The 24,507-nt window shown below is 42.3% G+C and overlaps 1 protein-coding gene across 4 annotated transcripts in view; it reads left to right on the top strand.

Annotated features, from left to right (window-relative positions):
* LTBP1 (latent transforming growth factor beta binding protein 1) overlaps window positions 1-24,507 on the top strand; it is a 565,328-nt gene that overhangs the window by 336,012 nt on the left and 204,809 nt on the right. For all 4 annotated transcript variants that reach the window (XM_030196510.1, XM_030196508.1, XM_030196509.1 and 1 more), the window contains one exon: window positions 18,951-19,022. In XM_030196510.1, coding sequence (XP_030052370.1) covers window positions 18,951-19,022 — 72 coding nt within the window. The remainder of the gene's footprint in view (window positions 1-18,950; window positions 19,023-24,507) is intronic.

Below are 24,507 nucleotides of genomic sequence, written 5' to 3'. Positions count from 1 at the left end.
TCCCTTCCCTCTTCTTAACGTTCCTCTTTCATTAACCCTCGCTTGCCCTCAGCTCAGTTGTGATCGGCCTCTCCTTAAGGGATTGGCCTCTTTCTTAGTATCTTTTAAGTTCTTAAGGATACATTTGTGTGTAAAAACTAACTTTATTTAAATAAGAGTAAACAGTAAAGCAGTGAAAACAAAGGGGGCACATGGACCAGGTAAAGTCTTGTAGGTACCAGCTCTTCGATATGAAATGAAGGGTTCATAATCAATCTCCATGTTCAGGCCATGGGATACTGATGTATGTAACTGAAAAATCAGTCTCTGTTCTTCATGTATTAACATCTAATCGGTAGCGTTTCTTCGCCAGTTGCTCTTTAAAACTTTGACGACAAAAAATTTGTAATCGTTAATTGAATGTCCAGCTGTACTCCAGTGGGACACCAAAGGTTCAGATTCCACATTCCTTTTGAGACAGCTATGGTGTTCGATTATCTGTGTCTTGATGAGTCTCTTTGTTTTGCCAATTTAAAAGAGAGGGCATGGGCATTGTATAATGCAGATGATGTAAGAGGAATTACAGTCAGATGGGTGAGACAATTTATATTCATGTCTGGTGCTAGGATTCTTTAAAAGTATGTGTGGACAATCAATCTACCTAGGGATGTGAAAATAGAAATAGGGGTGCACTGATGTGCTGGGAAGTTTTTAACAACAGGCTCTCTGGGTGAAGCCAGCCCTGCAATTGGGAGGGGGGGAGTGCATTCTTCTTTCCCCTCCTTCCCCCTCCCCCTTTGCTGGCAGGGATGCTGAGCCCCACCAGCCTGCTGCTGCTCCCCACTGCTTGCTTCTGACTCTGAGCAGCATGCTTGGACTTCTTGTGAATGTTCGGTACAGCCCTAGTGGGTACTGCTTCTTTGGACAATCTTCAAAGTATTTTCCATTTGAGAATTATTTTAAGGACTACAGCTAACAGATGGCTGCAGACAGCTGGAAAATTGCCCTCCAAAAGTACAATTAAGTATCATGAATACTGTGCTTCAACAAGCCTTCTAATCCCATAAACTTCCTGCAGTCTTTTAAGCACCAATCATACAGTACATCACATGACTCCAGTGATACAAACATTTCAAAAGTAAACAACAGCTTCTACAAGAGTACACCCAAAATTTTTATTTTCTAATTCACATCTTCCAAAATTTCAGACAGGAGAAGTACAGATCAGCAGGACTCAAAGTGCTCCAAAATAAGTAAAATCAGAAACGATACAGTTTATACCTAATTGTTCAAACAGCCTTAGGATTCACCTTTGGGTTTAAAAAGCAAAACTATGTGTATGTAAGGTCTGGATAAACAAATTAAAACAATCAAAGTTTAAAGCAAATGCCCATGATATGTAATACATGGTACAGCAATAATGAAACAGTGATGAAATATTCACATAGCAGGCAGCCTGAGTCAATAGATTTATGTTCCACTGAACATAATTAACTTTGTATGAACTTGGGGGCTAATAGTGTGCTGAAATGGACAATGTTGGCACATTTAGACTTAACGCTGGACCAAACTCCTGCATGACGGAAGCCCTTTCCTCATTATTCAATACCTCTCTGTGAAATAGTATTAATAAAAAAAAGGCATGTGCATTTTTATAATATACCACTGCAATCCACAAAACAAAAGGAGTAAGTTCCCACATGCCACCTTTTTCTTTTGATGTAGGCACAAAAATTTTTTTTTAAATGCTCCCAGGTTTCAACCTAATTCATGTTTAATGTGGGATATAAAAATATCATAAATAAGTAAATAAATGAATAAATAGAAACTCTGAATGTTGAGCACCTGATTTTCATAACATGATGTCTATTTTAGTGGCCCATTTACCAGGAGAAAAAAAAATCTCTGCATCAATATAACACTACTACTACTACTACTTGACATTTCTAAAGCGCTACTAGGGTTACGCAGCGCTGTACAATTTAACATAGAAGGACAGTCCCTGCTCAAAGGAGCTTACAATCTAAAGGACAAATGTACAGTCAGTCAAATAGGGGCAGTCTAGATTTCCTGAAAGGTATAAAGGTTAGGTGCCGAAAGCAACATTGAAGAGGTGGGCTTTGAGCAAGGCTTTGAAGATGGGTAGGGAGGGAGCTTGGCGCAGGGGCTCAGGAAGTCTATTCCAGGCATAGGGTGAGGCGAGGCAGAATGAGCGGAGCCTGGAGTTGGCGGTGGTGGAGAAGGGTACTGAGAGGAGGGATTTGTCCTGTGAGCGGAGGTTACAGGCGGGAACGTAAGGGGAAATGAGGGTAGAGAGGTAATATAACAGTGCTAGGGTATCCTTATAACTAGCCCTTCCAAATGCCACACTGATTATGACTTATAACAAATCACTGTTCTACCTATGAAAAGTTATTCCATTATTATACCTCCTCTATATACATCCATATGCTTCACAAGCTGGCATGTTTCAAATTATAAATGAGATTAAGTAAAAATGCCACCAACAGAAAAGAACGACAACATGGGTGCACCAGCTCATAGGTTTGTTTGCTTTTGAGTGTACGCAGAACGATGGCTATGAGGGGAAGGGGAACAGAGACTTACCTAATTGGTTTTAACTTTCTAACGGCACCCCATCTCCTGTTTTTATCCAACATCCTTGCTCCTCACACGATGCAGCGCCTCTTTATGCCACGATTAACTTTTATTAAGCAGTGCCGGCTGGCCTGGCACCATCAGAAAAAGCAGGCTGCTTCACAAATCCTGGGGGCCTTCCTTTAGCCTGACCTGCCCTTGTGGGTGAGACAAGCTGAAGAAAAGCCCCCGGGATCGGTTGAAGTAGCCTGCTTTTTTTGACGGTGTCGGCCCAGCACTGCTTTAAAAAGGTTAATTGCTGCAAGAAGAAGAGGTGCTGCATCGGGGGGGGTGGGGGGGGGGGGGGGGAGGCAATGGAGAGAGATGTTTGAGTGAGCCACAGGGAAAGAGGATGCCAAAAGGAGGCACGACGAGCCCAAATTTTGGGATCTAGTTTAACAACCAGCTTCCAAAATTCTTTAAAACTTAACAAATGGCTCTTGCGAGCCAGCTCCAGCACACCACTGTAGGGAGGTAAAAATTGTATTTCAATGTCGTATAATTTTAAAATTAAAACGTGAAAAAATTGACTGAGAAAAAAAAACACACAGTGCCCCAAATTTAAGAAGAATAATTAAATTAAATAAAAATCCCCCCAATATAATATATAATAAAGAGTTTACCTATTGACTGAAGTGCTTGTGAGGTTGCTTGTGTAGGAGTATCCAGCACCTGATATCAACTATAAGAGAATATAAAATTATTAAAACACAAAATAGACTTCAACAATTAAAGCTACTGTAGTACAGGTGTCTTTTTAAAAAAATAACTGCACAGCCAGCTGCTAGTGCAGCTTTGTAAACAGGAGCCAAACTGTAGCAAGGTGTTTCTGTCATACAATTAAAAGGATCATCTGGTACAAACCTTTACAATCAAGCAGCCATAAAATTATTACTATTGTATGTGGAAAAAAGTTTTTTTAAATCAAAAGCAGGCTATATAAAAGGTGAGGCAAAAAAATAATAAAAAATGTAACCTCCTACAGTTTTTTGTAGTTTTCTCAGCAAGTGCTTTGATTTTCAATGAGAATTTTCACATACTTATTTAGTCATCATACTTATGTATTACTATTAAAACATTTAGGGCCCCTTTTACCAAGCTGTGGCAAAAGGGGGCCGGTGCAGGCATCAGTGCATGTTTTACATGCACGCCAAGGCCCCCTTTTACCACAGCTGGTAAAAGGGAAGTCTCACCTTCCTGATGGAAATGGCAGTGCGGCAAGTAAAGCACTTGCCGCGCAGCCATTTCGGGAGGGAGCCCTTACCGCTCATTGAGGTGGCGGTAAAAGCTCCCGTGTTAACCCAGCAGTAACTGGGCAGCTTGCAGCACTACCCAATTACTGCCGGGTATACTCTGGCACTACAAAAATGAATAAATGTTTCTAGTGCTGGAAATGATGGCGCTGTACGGGTGGGATGTACTGCCAGGCTGCTGCAGTAGCCCGGCGGCACTTCCTGTATAGCGATTGGGCTTACTGCCATTTAGTAAAAGGAACCTTTAATTATCTTAAGCTATGTTGATGTTACTGACATTTTAGTGTTACTACCTAATGATTTTTGCATGTTAAAAATGTTCAAGCTAAAACACAATAAAATAATGTTAGGGGTCCTTTTTCAAAGGTGTGCCAAAAAATGGTCTGCGCTGTTGTAGATGCATGTATTGGATGCACGCAGTTCCATTTTTCAGCGCATCTGCAAAAAAGGCCTTTTATGGGGGCCGCAAATGGACATGCTGCAAAATGAAAATTGGCACGTGTCAATTTTGGGCCTGAGACCTTACCGCCACCCATTGACTTAGCGGTAAGGTCTCACGCGTTAACTGGGTGGATTTAATCATCAGCACGCGTAGAATGTCGAGTACCATCCGGATAGTGCTGCACGTCGGAAAATTTTCTGATGAGCATAAAAAATGAAATTACTGCCCGGGCCACACAGTAGCCGGGCGTTAGTTAAAATTGATGCACGTAGGACGCAAGTACGCGGCTTAGTAAAAGGGCCCCTTATACAATTAACAATGTGTCAGAATTTTGCAGTCACTGTGAATGCTCCAGGTGTCCATCCCCAGCTCTAACACAGGCCTTCAGTCGCTTTGGGAAATTCTTAACAGCCTTGTTGATTGGTCCCTGTGGCAGGCTGTCCCAGATCATCTGCAGAATTTCTTTGAGTTTGGCGATTGTTTGTGGCTTTAAGTGGAGCTTGTGATAGGCTTTCAGCATTGCTCCCCAGACATGGTAGTCTGAGGAGTTTAGTTATGGTGAAGTTGGAGGCCTCTGGTCCTTTGTAATAAAATCTGGACAGTTGGCCCGGAGCCAGCTCTCAGTGAAGTGTGCTGGCATACAGTCTTGCTGGAAGATGAGTCTGGTGGACAGAAGCCAGTTGTAGTCCTTGACAAGTGTAGGAAGAATACGGCCAGTGAAATTACACGGAAATACTTTTAAAACAAATAGGAAATATTTTTTCACTTCAAGAATAGTTAAGTTCTGGAACTTGCTGCCAGAGGATGTGGTAACAGTGGTTAGCGTATCTGGGTTTAAACAAGGTTTGGACAAGTTTCTGGAGGAAAAGTGTATAGTCTGTTATTGAGATGGACATGGAGGAAGCCACTGCTTGCCCTGGGATTGTTAGCATGGAATGTTTCTACTAATTGGGTTTCTGTCAGGTACTTGTGACCCAGCTTGGCCACTGTTAGAAACAGGATACTGGGCTAGATGGAACATTAGTCTGACCCAATATGTCTATTCTTGTGTTCTTATGTGCCTTATCATTATGTCCAGAAAAGGAACCTCCTCTTTACTGTAATTTAACTTTAACTGTAAATTGTGAAAAGAAAATGCAAAAATAATCCAAATAAAAATGCTAAAATTTAAAGGCATATAAAGTTTAAAAAACATGTTTTTACCTTGAAATTGGTCCTCGGTTAAGTGGCACTGAAGATTAACGGTTAGCTCCAAACAGGCAATTTAAGCAGCCAGGAGCTGTTTCTGACCTGTTAAATCGCTTTGAATATCGATCTGACCTTTTGTAAACATAAACTGTATTTTGGGTTAGCATTATTTATATTTTAGCGCTCTTTACAAAACCCTGAGGTCAATATTGAAAGGGGTTCGACTTCCTCTTCATGGAAGCCTGAATAAAGAGTTGAGTCCTTATACTTGCAATAAAAGTAAGAAACAGGCATGAAAATCTCCACTTCTGCTACCACAAAAGAACAAATTAACTTTTTTACTTTTCCTTACATCGTGTGTTAAAGCCCCAGCATTGCACACATCCCTCTTGTTTTCTGCTTACTTCTCTGCATGTGCGCACAGTAACTAATAGCTTCATTAGGATGAACTTAAATATGCAGTGTGATAATGTCTACATGAGACTTTGTGCAAAGTTAGCTCATGCAGAAAACTCTTTTCAACCATAGCTTGGCTTTCGCACTCAATTTGTGTGTGCCCTAACCTGTGACAAAGCCTAGCACTCTTTACTACAACAGCTCCCTAGGTACTGTACTTAAGAGCCTACATTTATTATTATTATTATTATTTATTTATTGCATTTGTATCCCACATTTTCCCACCTATTTGCAGGCTCAATGTGGCTTACAGAGGTCTGTTATAGCATCGCCATTCCAGGATATCAGATACAATTGGTGATGTAAAGAAATTAAGGATGGGAAAGAAGATCTAAGAAAATAGATATAGAAAGATGACTTTCAGAACTGGGGTGGATTGTTGAGGTGGTATAGTTAAGCTATGGGTCCTCTTTGTAGGCCTTGTTGAAGAGGTACGTCTTCAGAGATTTACGAAAGTTAGATATTTCGTTGATTGTTTTCAGGTCAGTTGGTAGTGCGTTCCACAACTGCGTACTCATGTAAGAGAAGGAAGTCGCATGTATAAGCTTGTATTTTAGTCCTTTACAGTTGGGGAAGTGTAGATTAAGAAATTTTCGGGATGATCTTTTGGCATTTCTGGGAGGCAGGTCCACGAGGTTTAGCATGTAGGTCGGGGCGTCTCCGTGGATGATTTTGTGTACAATCGTGCAGATCTTGAACGCGATCCGTTCTTTAAGTGGGAGCCAGTGAAGTTTCTCTCTTAAGGGTTTTGCACTTTCATATTTTGGTTTTCCAAATATGAGTGTGGCGGCGGTATTCTGGGCTTTCTGGAGTTTCTTGATGGTCTGTTCTTTGAAGCCAGCGTACAGTGCGTTGCAATAGTCCAGGTGACTTAACACCATTGACTGTACCAGATTACGGAAGATGGATCTTGGGAAGAAGCGCAAATAGCAGGCCTCATATTAAGTGCCTTGGTTAGACAAGTTTCATTCAAAAATTTTAATACCCATTTCGGCTGCAATGTTGCTGAATTGTAGGGATTCAAAACAGAGGTGTCTAGGTCAGATATCAGCTTCCATGGAAAATCAGCTTGCCTGTGAAGGGTTCCAGCTAAAACTAGGTTCCCAGTGAGCAGATTGGCTTAACTCTGTTCATGCCTAGGGTATGAGTCCTAGCCTGTATTAATTTCTGCTGTTCTCAGTCTAGATCTCTTAAATAAAGATATGTGGTGCCTTTAGATGGAGGCTAATTCCAGACTGTCATGACACAATTAACCTAATCTGTTTCAGAGCCAAGCTCCCACACACCTCTTCCACACTGACCTTTTAAGATTTTTACCATACTGTTTAAAGTTGTGCAGAATGACTGCCATGAGAATGACAATATGGCTTAGGAATGAATGAAGTAAATGATTAATAGTTTAACATTCACTCCATATCTCCATGGCTATGTTGCTGAATCATTCTTAAGATATGTGTTCATTGTCACCCGATTCCTGTCCAATTTGTACATTTTTCTTTCATAAGTCTGGCTCTTACAGATATTGTATTTTCCTTATTTATGATTGTAAGCATGCTTTGGCCTTTGCTTGAGGTTTTTTGGAACTTGCAGTTCTACTTCTGGAATTGATTACTTTGTACATTATATAGCACTTAGTTGTCACCAGCAGCCTACATCTTGGCCTGAGGGTTGCAGGCCTGGAAACTATTTCATAAAATATTTTACAGAATAAGCTTTTGAAGGCATATAACGAGTCTAGTACCACCCTTAGAACATGCTTTAAAAAAAATGCAGCCATTTGTTCTGCAGTGTTTCAAAACAATAGGTTAATTTTGTTCTAGTACACCAAGAATAAAATGTGTTTAAAACTTTATTATTTGATTATTCATGTCACTCAAAGTACGTCTCAAAGTAAGTTAAAATAAAAAAAGTTTTAATCCAGAATAAGCTATTAAAAGAAAAAAAAAACATTAAAAACCGATATAGACTATCTTGGATCCCCATGTTATAACTTAAAACGCCTGCAAACACTGCAATCATGTTACTATGTTATGCATAAAGATCTGACCATGTCTCTCCATTACTACAGGAACATCACTGGCTCCCCACTGAGCAAAGAATTATTCATAAGCTCTTAACACTCAACTTTAAAGCTTTTCGGACAGGTTTACCACAATATTTAGCTAATCTTACTAACCCATATTCACCAGTTCATACATAAGTACATAAGTGTTGCCATACTGGGACAGACCGAAGGTCCATCAAGCCCAGTATCCTGTTTCCAATAGTGGTCAATCCAGGTCACAAGTACCTGGCAAGATCCCAAAATAGTACAATACATTTTATGCTGCTTATCTCAGAAATAAGAGGATTTTCCCAGGTCCATTTTAATAACGGTTTATGCTCCGATCTTTAAATGATTATTGTTTGGTCCTTCCTAACATAAGTATTGCCATACTGGGAAAGACCAAAGGTCCATCAAGCCCAGCATCCCGTTTCCAACAGTGGCCAATCCAGGTCACAAATACCTGACAAGATCCCAAAAAAAGTACAAAACATTTTATTCTACTTACCCCAGAAATAGTGGATTTTCCACAAGTCCATTTAATAATGGTCTATGGACTTTTCCTTTAGGAAGCCGTCCAAACCTTTTTTAAACTCCGCTAAGCTAACCGCCTTTACCACATTTTCTGGCATACATTCCATCTAGAGAACTGTGGTCAGCTCAGTTAGGGGCTATTAGAAAGTCCATGGGTTACAGATTTTTGAGAACTGAGGACAGCATATTTAGTCATGCGGGTCCAAAGTTATGGAATGGTATTCTTCTGGAGCTTAGACAATTACCTCCCTGTTTACTAAGCCGCACTAGTGGCTGTTGTCCGCTAATGCCGACACAGCCCATTTCACTTTGAATAGGCTGTGTCGCCATTGCCGTGCAGCTTAGTAAACAAGGGGGTTAGTTTGTTATAGATCATTTAAAAGAAAATTGACAGCTTACCTCCCTCCCCCCCCCCCCTTTTACAAGAAATGCAGACACAGTCCATTCACTTGAATGGGTTATGTTGGCATTAATGCACAGCTTTGTAAGGGGGGGGGGGTAAGCTTTCAATTTTCTGTTGGAAACAGGATACTGAACTTGATGGACCTTCGGTCTGTCCCAGTATGACAACATTTATGTACTTATGTATGAACTGGTGAATATGGGATAGTAAGATTAGCTAAATATTGTAATAATCCTGTCCGAAAAAACTTTAAAGTTGAGTGTTAAGAGCTTATGAATAATTCTTTGCTCAGTGGGGAGCCAGTGATGTTCCTGTAGTAATGGAAAGACATAGTCAGATCTTTTTGTGCAACACAGTAACTTGATTGCAGTGTTTACAGGCGTTTTAAGTTACAACATGGGTATCTAAGATAGACTATATTGCAATAGTCAATTCTAGAGATTAATAGAGAGAATAAGTGAAAGAAACGTGATTAAAATATCTTCTAATTAACCATAGTTGTCTAAGAATAAAGAAACCAGTTTTACAAAGCTTGGGTATTTGTGAGGAGAAAGGTAAATGAGTCCAAAATAACACCTACATATTGGAATGACTTGATTGGTGAGATGAGTTCCAAAGAAATTCAAAGGGAAGCTTGGAGTTGGAGAGCCTCCAGTAAACCAGAATGCTACGTTCTTATCTTTATTAAACCTAGGCTATGTTCTAGAAGCCATTTATGAACTAGGTCCGGATAGTCTTGAGAGGTAGGATGGATGGAGAATATGGGTTGTTAGGAAAAAAAATAAAGAATATCATCTGCATAGAAGTGGAAGGAAATCCCACAGAATTGAATGAGACTAGCAAGAGGACTAATAAACAAATTAAAAAGAAGAGGAGTCAGGACTGATCCCTGTAGAACTCCACAAGTCAAGGGGCGAGGAGAGACAGAGGAACAGGTGGTAACAACCTGGTAAGAACGATGGGAGAGAGAGAAAACCAAGCAAAAACAAAACCTGTCAACCCTAACTATATAAGGTGAGAGGGCAAGAGATAGTGATTTACCAGATCAAAAGCTGAGGATAAGTCAAATGAAATGGACAGAACAATATTATGGTTATCCAGATGTGTATAAATCTCACTAAGAAGTGCTGCTAGGACGGTCTCAGTACTGAGTTGAGCTCTGAAACCAGACTGCCTAGCAGTGGCGTTCCTGGCCTGGATGGCACCCGGGGCGGATCGCCGATGCACCCCCCCCCCCCCCCCGGGTGCAGCGCCCCCCCCCCTGCGAAATGACAACCCCCCGGGTGCACGCCGCTGGGAGGGGGTGCCGCGGCGTGCACCTATGGGCTCTGACTTCGCTAACTTCGTTCGTTCGCTGCAGCTCCCTCTGCCCCGGAACAGGAAGTAACCTGTTCAGGGGCAGAGGGAGCTGCAGCGAACGAGTGAAGTTAGCGAAGTCGGAGCCCACAGGCACACGCCACGGCACCCCCCAGTGGCGTGCACCCGGGGCGGACCGCCCCCACTGCCCCCCCCCTTGGTACGCCACTGCTGCCTAGGGTGAAGAACTACAAACTTTTCAAAGAAGGATGAAAATTGGCAATAGATTGTCTTTTTTAACACTTTAGAGAGGAAGTACAAATTGGATACAGGTTGGTAGTGAGCTGGAATCTGGGGATTCAAAGCTGGCTTTTTCAGAATGGGTTGGCTGTGGCAGATTTCCAGGATGCTGGAACCTGAGCAGATGAAAGGCTATTATTTATTAATGATAAAATCTCTGATAACAGTTGTAATTCTACAGTCAGTGTCACAGAAACACCAAAGAAAGACCATGTTTATTGTTGATTTAATCTTAGATTGATAATGAATGTGACTCTTGGGCAGACTGTATGGACTGTTCAGGTATTTATCTGCCATCACTTTCTATGTTACTATAAGCACTGTCATGCCAGATGCAAAGCATTGATAAAGAAGGCTAAAAGAGAATATGAAGAAAAATTTGCCACACAGATAAAACTTTTAGAAGCACTTTTTTCAGTTATATCAGAAGCAGGAAGTCTGAGAGGGAATCTGTGAGACTGTTAGATCAGGAAGGAGCAAAAAGAGCACTCAGGGAGGACAAAGCCTTAGTGGAGAGATTGAATGAATTCTTTGCTTTGGTGTTTATGGAACAAGACATAAGAAATCTGCTTATTCCAGAAATGGTTTTCAGGGGTGAAGATGTGGAGGAATTGAAAGAAATCTCTGTGAACTTGGAAGATGTGCTGAGACAAATTGACAAGTTAAAAAGTGATAAATCACCTAGACCGGATGGTATATATCCCAGGGTACTGAAAGAACTCAAACATGAAATTGCTGATCTGCTGTTAATAATATGTAACTTGTCGTTAAAATCATCTGTAGTTCCTGAAGACAGGAGGGTGGCCAATGTGACACCAATTCTTTAAAAGAGTTCCAGAGGTGATCCGGAAAATTACAGACCGGTAAACCTGACAAGTGCCATGCAAAAATAGTGGAAACTATTATAAAGAATAAAATTACAGAATACAAAGATAAACATGAATTAATGGAATAGAATCAGTATGGATTCAGCCAAGGGAGGTGGGTTGCCTCACCAATTTGCTTCATTTCTTTGAAGGTGTGAATAAATATGTCAATAAAGGTGAGCCAGTTGATGTAGTATACCTAGATTTTCAGAAAGCTTTTGACAGAGTACTTTATGAGAGACTTCTGAGAAAATTAAAGAGTCATGGGATAGGAGGCAAGGTTCTGGTGTGTATTAAGAATGGTTATTCGACAGAAAACAGAGGGTAGGATTAAATGGCCATTTTTCTCAATGAAAGAGGGTGAATAGTGGCGTACCGCAGGGATCTGTACTGGGACCGGTGCTATTTAACATATTTATAAATCTTCTGGAAATCGGAACGACAAGTGAGGTGATTAAATTTGGAGATGACATGAAACTATTCAAAGTTGTCAAAATGCATGTGGATTGTGAAAAGTTGCAGGAAGACCTTAGGAAATTGAAAGATTTGGTGTTCAATTGGCATATGAAATTTAATGTTGACAAATGCAAAGTGATCACATTAGGAAGAATAATCTGAAGCATAGTTATCTGATGCTGTGGTCCAGTTGAATAAACACTCCAGAAAAAGAAAGACCTAGGTGTCATGGTAGACAATATGCTAAAATCTTCTGCCCAGTGTGTGTTGGCAGCCAAAAAATCAAACAGGATACTAGGAATTATTAGGAGAGGGATGCAAAATAAGACCAAAAATAATATAATGCCTCTGTATTGCTCTGTGGTGCAACCTCACCTCGAGTATTGCGTTCAGCTCTGGTCGTTGAATCTCAAAAAAGTTATAGCCGAATTAGAAAAGGTTCAAAGAAGAGTGACCAAAATGATAGAGGGGATGAAACTGCTCCCATATGAGGAAAGGCTAAAGAGGTTAGGGCTCTTCAGCTCAGAAAAGAGATGGCTGAGAGGGGGTGTGATAGAGGTCTACAATATCCTGAGCAGTATGTGGAGTTAAATCGACTTTTCACTCTTCAAAAAGTACAAAGACCTAGGGACACCAGTGAAATTGTATGAAAATACTTTTAAAAGAAATAGTAGGAAATATTTTTTCAGTCAAAAAATAGTTAAGCTCTGGCCAAAATAACCTAAGGCTCATCTTAAGGGGGAGTTATTGTCAGCCAAAGGCAGTGGAGTGCTCTGGGCAGGTAAAAGAGAACTCCGCCCAAGAGCAGAAACAAGGAGGAGCTTGTTCAATGCCAAAGGGTGCAGCTCTTGGAAGTGCACCTCTGGAAGGAAGGACAGACGGAGATCTGATCCTGCAGGAGTTTACTTGTGACAACCAATGCTAGCACAGCTTTGGATTATACAGCAGGAAGGAATGGATAATGGACAGGAGGAGCTGTAAATATGCTTTTGAGAAGATACACAATATCCCTAAATTTGTTCTGGATTTATAGTTTTGCATCTGATATTAAACTGGATTACAAATTGAATGTTTGTTACCAAGAGGATTTGAACTGCCTGTTGCAGGATCTTCAGTAAAGTTTGGTTTGTTTACATAAACTCTGGACTGGAGTCTTTTCTTTGAATGAGAGTGAAACTTATTTATTCCTGTACTAATAGAGTAAAGAGAAATAAAGCTCCAGCTCAAAGCCCTACTGCCTTCCAGATTTTTATCTGGCTCCAGCCTGTGCCCAGCTCAGTCTGTGTAACCAAGGGAGGTTCTTGGTTTGTATTTCTTAGTGGCCCTGGTCTCGGGCGATGGCCTGCAATGAGCTAGCTGGTGCCCGGACTGTGTGTGTGGTGAATCCAGGGTTACACATACTTTCAGGAATGACTTAATTTTATAAGAGGCCTTTTATGAAGGGAAAAGGTTTGTAAAATTACCCTATTACTGTCATGGAAAGAGTAGGCGGAGACAGTGAACATCACATCTGTGTCATTTTCCTCTCAGGTGTCAAGAAGACCCTACTGATTTTTCAAGTCATGTTTTTGCAGTAGTATTGTACGATAACCGTGTTTAGTATTCTGACTAGTAGAAGAAACCCTTGTTTAGAATAGTAACAAGAGTTTTAGAAAAATATCTATACTTCTTCATTCCCTTCTCCACTTGTCCCCTCCTCACTCACCCACAAAACCTTAGATTCATGCAAACCATCCTTAGCTTTGTTTTATGACTGTTGTGTTTGCATGCCAGGTTAACTGTCATCTGTTGAAAAAGTACATCTCCAGACAAGCAGACAGTGCAGAATTTGAAAGCTGAACTGATATTCAGCTGGAACTTTGTTAGGCCAGATTTATTTTTGTTAAATAATCCAAGTACCACAAAATTGTACCACAGGAAGGTGGTATTAAAAAAGAAAGGATACTTCCTTGGATGTGGGTCAGAATAAACAGGCTTCCTTTGCCCAAGTAGGCTAGTCATATAGTTTCTCAGGGCCAGAGATGGCAAGAATGGCTTCTTTGTACTTTGCTGGATAAGATTTACATTTTTTCTAGGGTTGGGTTAAAGAAAAGCATGCTCCTTCTGTCTTTGCAGAAACTTCATTGAGACTGTTTCACTTACATATACAAAGCTTGATTCATCAAAGGTCATCCATGTATGTCTATGGGTAAAAATTCTTGTTGAGTGAGGATCAGAACGTTTTTTTAATAACATGCCTTTTTTTCTGAACATTTCATAATATAGTTGAACAAATAACTGAAGAAAAGTGAATCAATAAAATGATTCAAAACAATAAGAAATAAAGAACACATAATGGGGGGATTCTATGTATGGCGCCTAAAAAAGTCAATGCGGAAAACATTTCCACCTAAGTGTATTTTATAAGTGGTGCCTAGATTTAGGCATGGTATATAGAATATGCTTAGTTGAAATCCCAGTGCCTAAAACTGCGCACATCCATTTACACAAACAAAATGTGTAAATCCTGGCACGTAGATTTAGGTGCAGAGGGCCATATTCTATAACTACATGCGTAAATTTCGGAACGCAAATGAAACACCCATTTCCCCACCTATAACCACACCCCTTTTTGTCTGCGCAAGTTAGAAGTTAGGCGCAGTGCATTACAAAATATGCTTAGCGAGTTATGCGTGTAAATTCTAATTATTGCCAATTAGTGCTCATTATTGCTTGTTAAGTGCTGTTATCAACTTGTTGATCCAATTAAGTTACACATGTTGTTATAGAATCTGCCTGGATTTCAGTGCAGATCTTTAGGCACGCTATATAGAATCCGGGGGAATGGAGGTAATTTTATAAAGCTTTTTCTGTATGTAAAGCCTGCTTTATATGCAGAAATGACCTTCTATAACAGTATGCGCTCAAAAGTTGTGTGCCTAGTTTTATAATATCTGTGAGGAGAAGTTCCTGAAAGTGTAGTTTGGGCACCGAGGAGTCAGAGCTGCGATCTATGCATGTATTTTATAAAATTCATGTATGTTCACACATGCAGGAGAACTCTATAAATCAGTGGCATAGCTACAGGGGGCCTCGGGTGCCCAGCCCCCCCCCCATTTCTGTCTCAGACCCCCCCCCCCCCAACAATAGTGGCGAACCAGGTGGTTTTTTTGCTTCCTCAGCCTCCCTGCTCCCTGTCTCCACGTCAGGCCGCTTAGCTCTCTCTCCCTTCCTTCAAGTCCAGACGGCTACATCTCTCCCTCCCTGTTTCCAGCAGTGAACCATGATGCGGGCAGTGCTGACGACAGCTGCTTCCAGCTGCCCTGGTCCGTTTGCTACTTCATCCCGCCTTTTCAACTTCCTGTGAGTGGGATGAAGCACTTGTCTTCAGCACTGTCCGAGGCTCCCTTCTTAAGGAGGTTTGATTGAGAACAGGCACAAGATGTGAAAAAGCTGAAGCCACAGAGGTTATTCTCTCTTTCCGTTCTCTTGCACAGGTGTTATATCAATTCCCCATATTCTCTGTCATATCAATTCCTCAAAACAAAGCAAACCTACCTATAAGCTACTTCATCCACATTCTCGTTCTTGTTGGTATTATTTTTATTTGATCCCATTTATATTTTCAGACATTCTGTCTTGTGCAGCAAACGGATGTACACAGAGGAAGTATAATAATGGAATAACTTTTCATAGGTAGAATAGTAATTTGCTTTATAAATTATAATCAGTGTGTCATTTGGAGGGGCTGGTTATAGGGATATCCTAACATGCATTATATTCGTGCAGAGATTTGTTTTCTCCTGGTAAAAGGCCACTAAAACAGACATCATTTTATGAGAATCAGGTGCTCAACATTCAGAGTTTCTATCTATCTATTTGTGTATTTTACTTATTTATGACATTTATAATCCCACATTAATCATGAATTAGGTTGAATCCTGGGAGCATTTAAAATCTTTTTTTTTTCCTGTGCCTAGATAAAAAGAGAAAGATAGTTTGTGGGAACTTGCTTTACTCACATTAGGGCCCTTAGTCAGTCTGGGTGGATGTCTGTAAGTCACTAAGGGGGTCTTTTACAAAGCGGCAGTAAGTCCAACGTGGGCTTTTCACATGCTAAAATGGAACTACATCTGGCCTAATGCGGCTGCCGGCAGTAGTTCTGGCTGGAGAATGCACCATTTCTGACACTCCGGGAAATTATTTTCCCTAGTATGGTGCTAAACCGGCGGTAATCGAGCATCACTGCACACTGCCCGGTTACTGCCCGGTTACTGCAGGAACCCTTACCGCCACCTCAGTGGTGATGGTAAGTGCTCCCCGCTGCATGGCCATGCAGTAAGAGTTATCTTACCACATGGCCATTTTGGGGGGGGGGACATTTTATTGGCTATGGTAAAAAGTGCCCTGGTGCGTGGGAAAAATGACCCCCGCTGGTACCACAGGGCCCTTTTTTTCCCCCCGTAGCTTAGTAAAAAGACCCCTAAAAGCAGTGAGTCCTGTAAGAAAGCAATTAATCCACAGCAGCTCCCCAGTACCTCTCCACTCTTGTCTCTCCCTCCGCTCTATAGATAAATCTCTCTTGTCTGTCCCCTTCTCCTCTACTGCTAATTCCAGACTCCGTTACTTTTATCTCGCTGCACCTAACGTCTGGAATAGACTTCCCGAGCCTGTACGTCTAGCCACATCTTTGGCCATTTTCAAGTCCAGGCTAAAAGCCCACCTCTTTGACACTGCTTTTGATTCCTAACCACTACTCACTTGCCCTGTACCCCACCTCTTTAATTCCCTTACCTCTTAGTTGTTCTGTTTACCTGTCTTATTTAGATTGTAAGGTCTTTGAACAGGGACTGTCTTTTTGTGTATGGTGTACAGTGCTGCGTATGCCTTGTAGCGCTGTAGAAATGATAAGTAGTAGTAGTAGCAGCTGAAGGGGAAGAGGAGTAAAGTCCAAGGCAGTTTCCCCTTTTCCTCTTCCCAATTTAAATTGAACAAAGTTAAAAAGAAACAGAAAAACAGATGCAGAATGTTCCTGTTTCCACTCGGACAAGGATATCTTGGATCCCCTAGTACATTGCAGTTTCAGTGCTAACATTTTTTATGGGTCTCAAATTAGTAGTGTTGAATGACACAAGATGCTGCAAGCTTTCAGCTTTGGTGTCTAATGATAAATACAAATTATCTCGTCAAACAAGCTTTAGCAAAAAATAAATAACACACAACAAAACATCCAGAGAGTCTTCCTTAAGCTCTTTAACAGTATCACAAACATAAAAGTAGAGATGTGATTTATGGTGTTCACTGAAAGAGTTGGAAAGAACATCTCAAAATGTTTAAGTCAAAATATAGCTGCAAAAAAGCTGAGTAGAAGTTGAACATTTTTCAGAGGTTGAACGAATGTTACTGTGAGGGGTTTGTGTATCTATATCTATATATCTACATAATTAATGTAAATATATAGATAGGTGTGTGTGCAGGGGTGTGCTGGTAAATTTTTAACAACGGGCTCTCTCTCCGGGCATAGCCGGCCCTGAAATTTGGGGGGGAGGGGGAATACATGCCTCTCTCTTACCTCCCTTGTGCGGGCACGCTAGGCATACCTTTGCCGAGCCCCACCAGCCAATAAATGGACTGCCACCATTCTCTGCTGCTTGTTTCTGGCTCTGAGCAGCATGATGGAACCTTCTTGCGCTTGCATGAAAAGTCCCAGCCTGATGCTCAGAGTCAGAACAAGGAGCAGGGAGCAGCAGCTGTCTATTTACTTGGCTGGTGGGGCCAGCATCACTGCCAGCAAAGTAAAAGAGAATTCAGGAGGGGGCCCAAGCCCACATTTTGGGAGTCAGTTGTTAAAGTAGCCATGGGGAGGCCTACTTTAACAACTGGCTCCCAAAATTCTTAAAAACTTAACAAACGGCTCTCGTGAGCCTGTGAGAGCCCCCTCCAGCACACCACTGTGTGTGTGTATACACAAATTTTAAAATGCTTTTCTTCAAAGTGACTTTACAAAAGTGCAGTTTCTTTGATAAAATAGTACAAAATGTCTGAAATTTGAGTTTTTGCATGTTGCAGGTATTCTACACAATGGGCCCTGTTTACTAAGGTGCGCTAGCGTTTTTAGCACGTACTAACCATATAGATACCCATAAGAATATTATGGGCATGTACACGGTTAGTTCGCGTTTGCTTAGCAAGCACTAAAAATGCTAATGTGCCTCTAGCGTGGCTTAGTAAACAGGGCCCTATGTTTCATACTAAGTGCACTTAGGGGTTCTTTTACCAAGCTGTACTAAAAAGTGGCTGGCGCTGGTGTCAGTGTGTGGGTTTTCTGCACACTGCGGCCACTTTTAGCGCAGCAGTAAAATGGCTGCCTTGCCATATTGTTTTTTGTAATGGCCACACGCTAATTTCTCCATTAGCAAGTTGCCTTTACCATGGGAGCCCTTACCGCCACTTATTTAGTAGGCAGTAAGGGCTCCCTGTGCCGTCCATGGGCACATCTCTCGCACTGGAAAATAAAAATTATTTTCCAGTGGAGGATTAATGCCCATGAGCGGGAAACTACTGCAGGAAGTCTCAGCGTGTCCTGTGGTAGTGGCCTTTTATCATGTGTAGGCCCGCATTAGGCCTACCGTGCCTTAGTAAAAGGGCCCTTTAGTACATGAGGCCCCTAGTGTGAATTGCATTAATGTAAAATTCTAGCTTTTTTTTCTTGCAACATTCTTTTGACTTCTTCATTTATCTGAAGGGACTGCTCTGCATGTGGGAGAGGGAGACATCTCTGAATTTCCACAAAAGTTGCTTCACTACTCTTGTTCATTCCTTAAAGAAATCAGTGAAAATGCTTTTGCATGTCTGGTGCTGGGTGTCACTACATATATTTATCAAATTAAAAGTATTTACAGTAAATTTACAGATCAAGTTTTTTACTTTCCTGTAAGAATACATGCTTACCTCCATAAAAAAAAAAGCAGAGATAGCATCACAATTGTGTCATTTTACTTTTAGTCCCAGTCAGTTTTTTTCACTAGTGTTTGGCCCTACTGATTTCTCGAGTTAAAAAAAAAAATCTTTATACTTTATCAACTTTAGTAGATAACAAGTGATTTACTCTTTTCAGATTATCCTGGGTATGGCCAAGGGTCAGAATGCCCTCAAGGATACAAGCGAGTCAATGCCTCCTATTGCCAAGGTAAGACCTTGTGAATATTTAATTTCAGTTTTGTTCATCCAGTGGTTATAGCATATAAGGAATAAAGAATGCTGGCTTATATTTGAGTATCTTCAACCAATTATCGCTGAAAGGAAAGTAAGGGCAAGAAACAGTGCTATAGTGTTAGCTCACTGAGATCGGAAATGGGTAATATGTAATCCTATGGTCATAAGTAGATATAGAAGTGCATTTTCAAAGCACTTAGACTTACTTACAAAGTTACGTGGAGGGGCATTTTCGATAGTGTGTCTAAGTCAGACTTTGGACATTTACACTAAGAGGCTTATTTTCAAAGCACTTAGCCTCCCAAAGTTCCATAGAAACATATGGAACTTAGCCTCCCAAAGTGCTTTGAAAATATGCCTCTAAACGTACCAAATCTAAATAGGAAATGTACCCATTTTTGGAAAAAAAAGTGTCTATCTTTTTTTTCGAAAATACCGTTTTGAACAAGGTTTTGTGCTTTGTGCATTTATCTTTTTAGGCCACTTTCGAAAAACAAAACAAAACTGCACAACCATTCCCAGCACCATCTTCTTTCACTTTCTTCCAGGCTGCCCTCTCATCCATCATCTCTCCCTCTCTCTCCACCACCCCCAGGTCCACCATCTCTCTTCCCAACTGCCCTCCTATCCAGTATTTCTCTCTCCCTCCTGCACCACCCCCAGATCTACCATCAGGCTTATTTTCGAAAGAGAAGGGCGCCCATCTTTCGACACAAATCGGGAGATGGGCGTCCTTACTATTACTACTACTTATCATTTCTATAGCGCTACTAGACGTACGCAGCGCTGTACACTTGAGCATGAAGAGACAGTTCCTGCTCGACAGAGCTTACAATCTAATTGGGTCGCCCAAATCAGCATAATCGAAAGCCGATTTTGGGCGCCCTCAACTGCTTTCCATCGCAGGGATGACCAAAGTTTGCGGGGGTGTGTCGGAAGCATAGTGAAGGCGGGACTGGGGCGTGCTTAACACATGGGCATCCTCAGCCGATAATGGAAAAAAGAAGGGCGTCCCTGACAAGCACTTGGCCAACTTTACTTGGTCCATTTTTTCTTGCGACCAAGCTTCAAAAAAGTGCCCGAACTGTCCAGATGACCACTGGAGGGAATCGGGGATGACCTCCCCTTACTCCCCCAGTGGTCACTAACCCCCTCCCACCCTAAAAAAAAACCTTTAAAAATATTTTTTGCTAGCCTCAAATGTCATACCCAGCTCCCTGACAGCAGTATGTAGATCCCTGGAGCAGTTTTAGTGGGTGCAGTGCACTTCAGGCAGGCGGACCCAGACCCATCCCCCCCTACATGTTACACTTGTGGTGGTAAATGTGAGCCCTTCAAAACCCACCAGAAACCCATTGTACCCACATGTAGGTGCCCCCTTCACCCCTTAGGGCTATGGTAGTGTTGTACAGTTGTGGGTAGTAAGTTTTTTTTTTTTTTTTGAGGGGCTTAGCACCCAAGGTAAGGGAGCTATGTACCTGGGAGCAATTTCTGAAGTCCACTGCAGTGCCCCCTAGGGTACCCGGTTGGTGTCCTGGCATGTGAGGGGGACCAGTGCACTACGAATGCTGGCTCCTCCCATGAACAAATGGCTTGGATTTGGTAGTTTCTGAGATGAGCGTCCTCGGTTTCCATTATCGCAGAAAACTGGGGACGACCATCTCTAAGGACGACCATCTCTAAGGTCGACCTAAATGTTGAGATTTGGGCATCCCGGACCGTATTATCGAAACAAAAGATACCCGCCCATCTTGGTTTGATAATACGGGTTTCCCCGCCCCTTCGCCGGGATGTCCTGTGAGGACGTCCTCAAGAAAACTTGGGCGCCCCGTTCAATTATGCCACGCCACCTCTCCCTTTCTCAACTGCCCTCCAATCCAGTATCTCTGCCCCCCCATCCAACATCTTTCCCTTTCTCTTCCCTCCCTCCACCCCATTGTCCATCATCTCTTTCCCTCTCCTCTGTTTCCGAGCCCGTCATTTCTTCCCCTTCACCTCCACCCACCCCACTTTTGGTCCTCCATTTCCCCCTCCTTCCCAGTCTACTTCAAAACAGCTGCTCCAGGAGGCCCCCCATGGGCAAGCATGTCTTTCTCTTCGCTCCACCCCCATCCGGCATCTCTCTTGCTTTCCCGATCTAACTTTAAAATGCATTTTGCTTCGAAGGGGGTCGCTGGCGTGCGATTCTGACATGCTGCGACTTCTCAGTGCTTTCCCTTTGGCATGGTCCGCCCAGGCGGAAACAGGAAGCTGCATCAGTGGTGGGGCAGACCACGGCAAAGGGAAAGTGCTGAGGAGGTCGCAGGCAGCATGTCGGAATTGCTGCCACGCCGGTGACCCCTGCAAAGCAAAATGCATTTTAAAATTAGACCAGGAAGGCAAGGGAGATGCTAGAGGGGGGTGGAAAGAAGGGAAAGATATGCTGGCCCATCAGGGGCCCTCTGGAGCTGTGGGGTCCAGGGCAGCTGTGATTCCAGCCCTGATTCCAAGATTGCATCATATATAATTGCCTATATGTGACTGACATGGTATGATACAAATGTTTAATCCTAAAAGAGTGTAACCTGTACAGAGTGACAGATGCGGTTCTGGCCACCTTGTTGGGCAGACTAGATGTACTCACATGCAGAACAGGTACTGGATCCTAACAATGATTTATTCCTAGTCCATTAGCAACTAGAGCATGCCTTAGTTTTTTTAATAAAAAAAAAACAACAACAACAAAATGGACAACTTAATTTGGCTCTTTTATGCTGCGAATCCAAACACAGTTTGTTTGGGACAGATTACAATTAAAATTTACGTAATAGAAATATAATTGAAGAATGAGATGGGCTAATGATCAAGAAAATAGGGGCCTATTTTGCTAAAGTGCTGTAAAGCTTTGCACTTAGCGTACTTAGCAAAATCTAAAACACAGTCTGGCTGATATTCAGCGCTATTTAACCCGCCAGGAACAGCTCCTGGCGGGTTAAATAGCACTTAACCGGCTAAGTGCTAATATTCAGCGTGATGCAGCCATTTATCTCCACTGAAAATTAGCCCTTAACGCATAGGGCCAGATTCTATATATGGCGCCTAAAAATTCCAAGCGGAAAACATTTCCGCCTAATCTAATGCTAATATATCAACCTAAGCGTTTATTGTACTTCTGTATTACGTACAAATCTAAATTTTGTAACCGCCTTTTTATCAATATGTAAGCCACATTGAACCTGCCATACGGTGGGAAAATGTGGGAATACAAATGCAATACATAAATAAATAATCATATTCTATGAGGCGCCTAGATTTAGGCGTGGTAGATAGAATATGCATAGTTGATATCCTAGTGCCTAAACTATGCGCCTCCTATTTAAACCAATGAAAACGGGACTTAAATCCCGGTGCGTAGATTTAGGCGCAGAGGGCCATATTCTGTAAGAGTATGCATAATGATGCCCCTTTTTGCCTGTGCGCATCAGAATTTAGACACAGCGTTGTACAGAATACGCTTAACGAGTTATGCACGTAAATTCTAATTATTGCCAGATAGTGTTTATTATTGCTTGTTAAGTGCTGTTATCAATGCACATTATTATAGAACTAGTGGAACCATGCCCATTTCCTCAACAGTGAAACGGGCCCTAGGAAGGCTGTCATGTAAGCTTTTATTTTCTCTCTCCCCTGCTCTCCCCTCCCCTCCATGTACAGCGATTCTCCTCTTCCCTGCCCTCCCATCCGTGTCCCATGATTCTCTCCTCTACTGTCCTCCCATCCCATCCGTGTCCATAATTCTCCTCTGCCCTGCCCTCCTCTTCCCTTCCTCCCTCCCTTCCTTCGATGTCCCGCGATTCTTGCGGACCTGAATATGTACACTCTGGAGGAAAGGAGAAACAGGGGTGATATGATACAGACGTTCAAATATTTGAAAGGTATTAATCTGCAAACGAACCTTTTCCGGAGATGCGAAGGCAGTAGAACGAGAGGACATGAAATGAGATTGAAGGGGGGCAGACTCAAGAAAAATATCAGGAAGTATTTTTTCACGGAGAGAGTGGTGGATGCTTGGAATGCCCTCCCGCGGGAGGTGGTGGAAACGAAAACGGTAACGGAATTCAAACATGCGTGGGATAAATATAAAGGAATTCTGCTCAGAAGGAATGGATCCTAAGGAGCTTAGACGAGATTGGGTGGCAAAGCCGGTGGCGGGAGACGGAGATGGTGCTGGGCAGATTTATACGGTCTGTGCCAGAGCCGATGGTGGGAGGCAGGACTGGTGGTTTGGAGGCGGGGATAGTGCTGGGCAGACTTATACGGTCTGTGCCCGGAAAAGGACAGGTACAAATCAAGGTAAGGTATACACAAAAAGTAGCACATGTGAGTTTATCTTGTTGGGCAGACTGGATGGACCGCGCAGGTCTTTTTCTGCCGTCATCTACTATGTTACTATGTTACTATGATTCTCTCCTCCCCTCGATTTGTACCTGAACGTTCTCTGGATGGCTGGCGCTGGCTTCCGTTCCATTTGTAACATCCCTCCTGACATCAGCTCGCCTCCAGTGTTCCCTTCCCTCTCACTGTTCCGCAGTCTGACATCATTACGTGTTGATGTGAGGGCGGGACAATGAGGGGGAATGGAAAGCTGGAGGCTGGCTGACGTCAGGAGATATTACAAACCCAGGCAGCCAGGAGATGTTACGAACCCAGGCAGCCAGACATGGAACGTTGGAGGTGCAAATTATTATATAGGATACGCTTGGATTTCAGCATAGAACGCTAGATGCACTATATGGAATCTGGGGGATAGTGGCTAACCGGTTATATCACGCGATATATCCCACTAGCTGCAAATATTTAGTGCATCGCTGGCTATGTTTAATGGCCAAATAGGACCGCCTAAATATCAGTTCTATCTTTGGCCACTATAAACTTAACCGGCCAGCGCTGAATATTAACTTGGCTGGTTAAGTTTTAACCGGCCGAAAAAAATGGATATTCAGTGGTGGTCATCAGAAATGGGCTCAGCACCGATCGCAAAACCTAGCTGGCCCGCTTCCCTCAGGCTGAATATTGGCCGTAGTATATGCAAAGGCTGTGCAGTAATTGTTGGGGATATACCCAGCATGTCCCTTGCAGTTATCACATAGAAAACTTCTTTACTGGGTAATACTTAAGCGCACAACTATGGAATGGGCTCCCAAAAGCTGTGAAAACAATCCACAACCGCTTGAACTTCAGGAAATCACTTAAAAACCAACCTCTTCAAAAAGGCCTACCCCAACGACCCTACGTAACCCTCTTCACCTACCAACACAGCATGACTATGATCGAACAGGACATCACGCAATCTTCATCCATTCCGACCCTCCACTTATACCTCATACGATCACTATACAACTTTGTATTTGTTATCCACCGACTGGGCAAACGCCTCTGACGGTACTATGTAAGTCACATTGAGCCTGCAAATAGGTGGG

This window comes from Microcaecilia unicolor, chromosome 3 (genome assembly GCF_901765095.1).
Source record: "Microcaecilia unicolor chromosome 3, aMicUni1.1, whole genome shotgun sequence".
Classification (NCBI taxonomy): Eukaryota; Metazoa; Chordata; class Amphibia; order Gymnophiona; family Siphonopidae; genus Microcaecilia; species Microcaecilia unicolor.
This window is presented reverse-complemented; position numbering and strand designations above follow the sequence as displayed.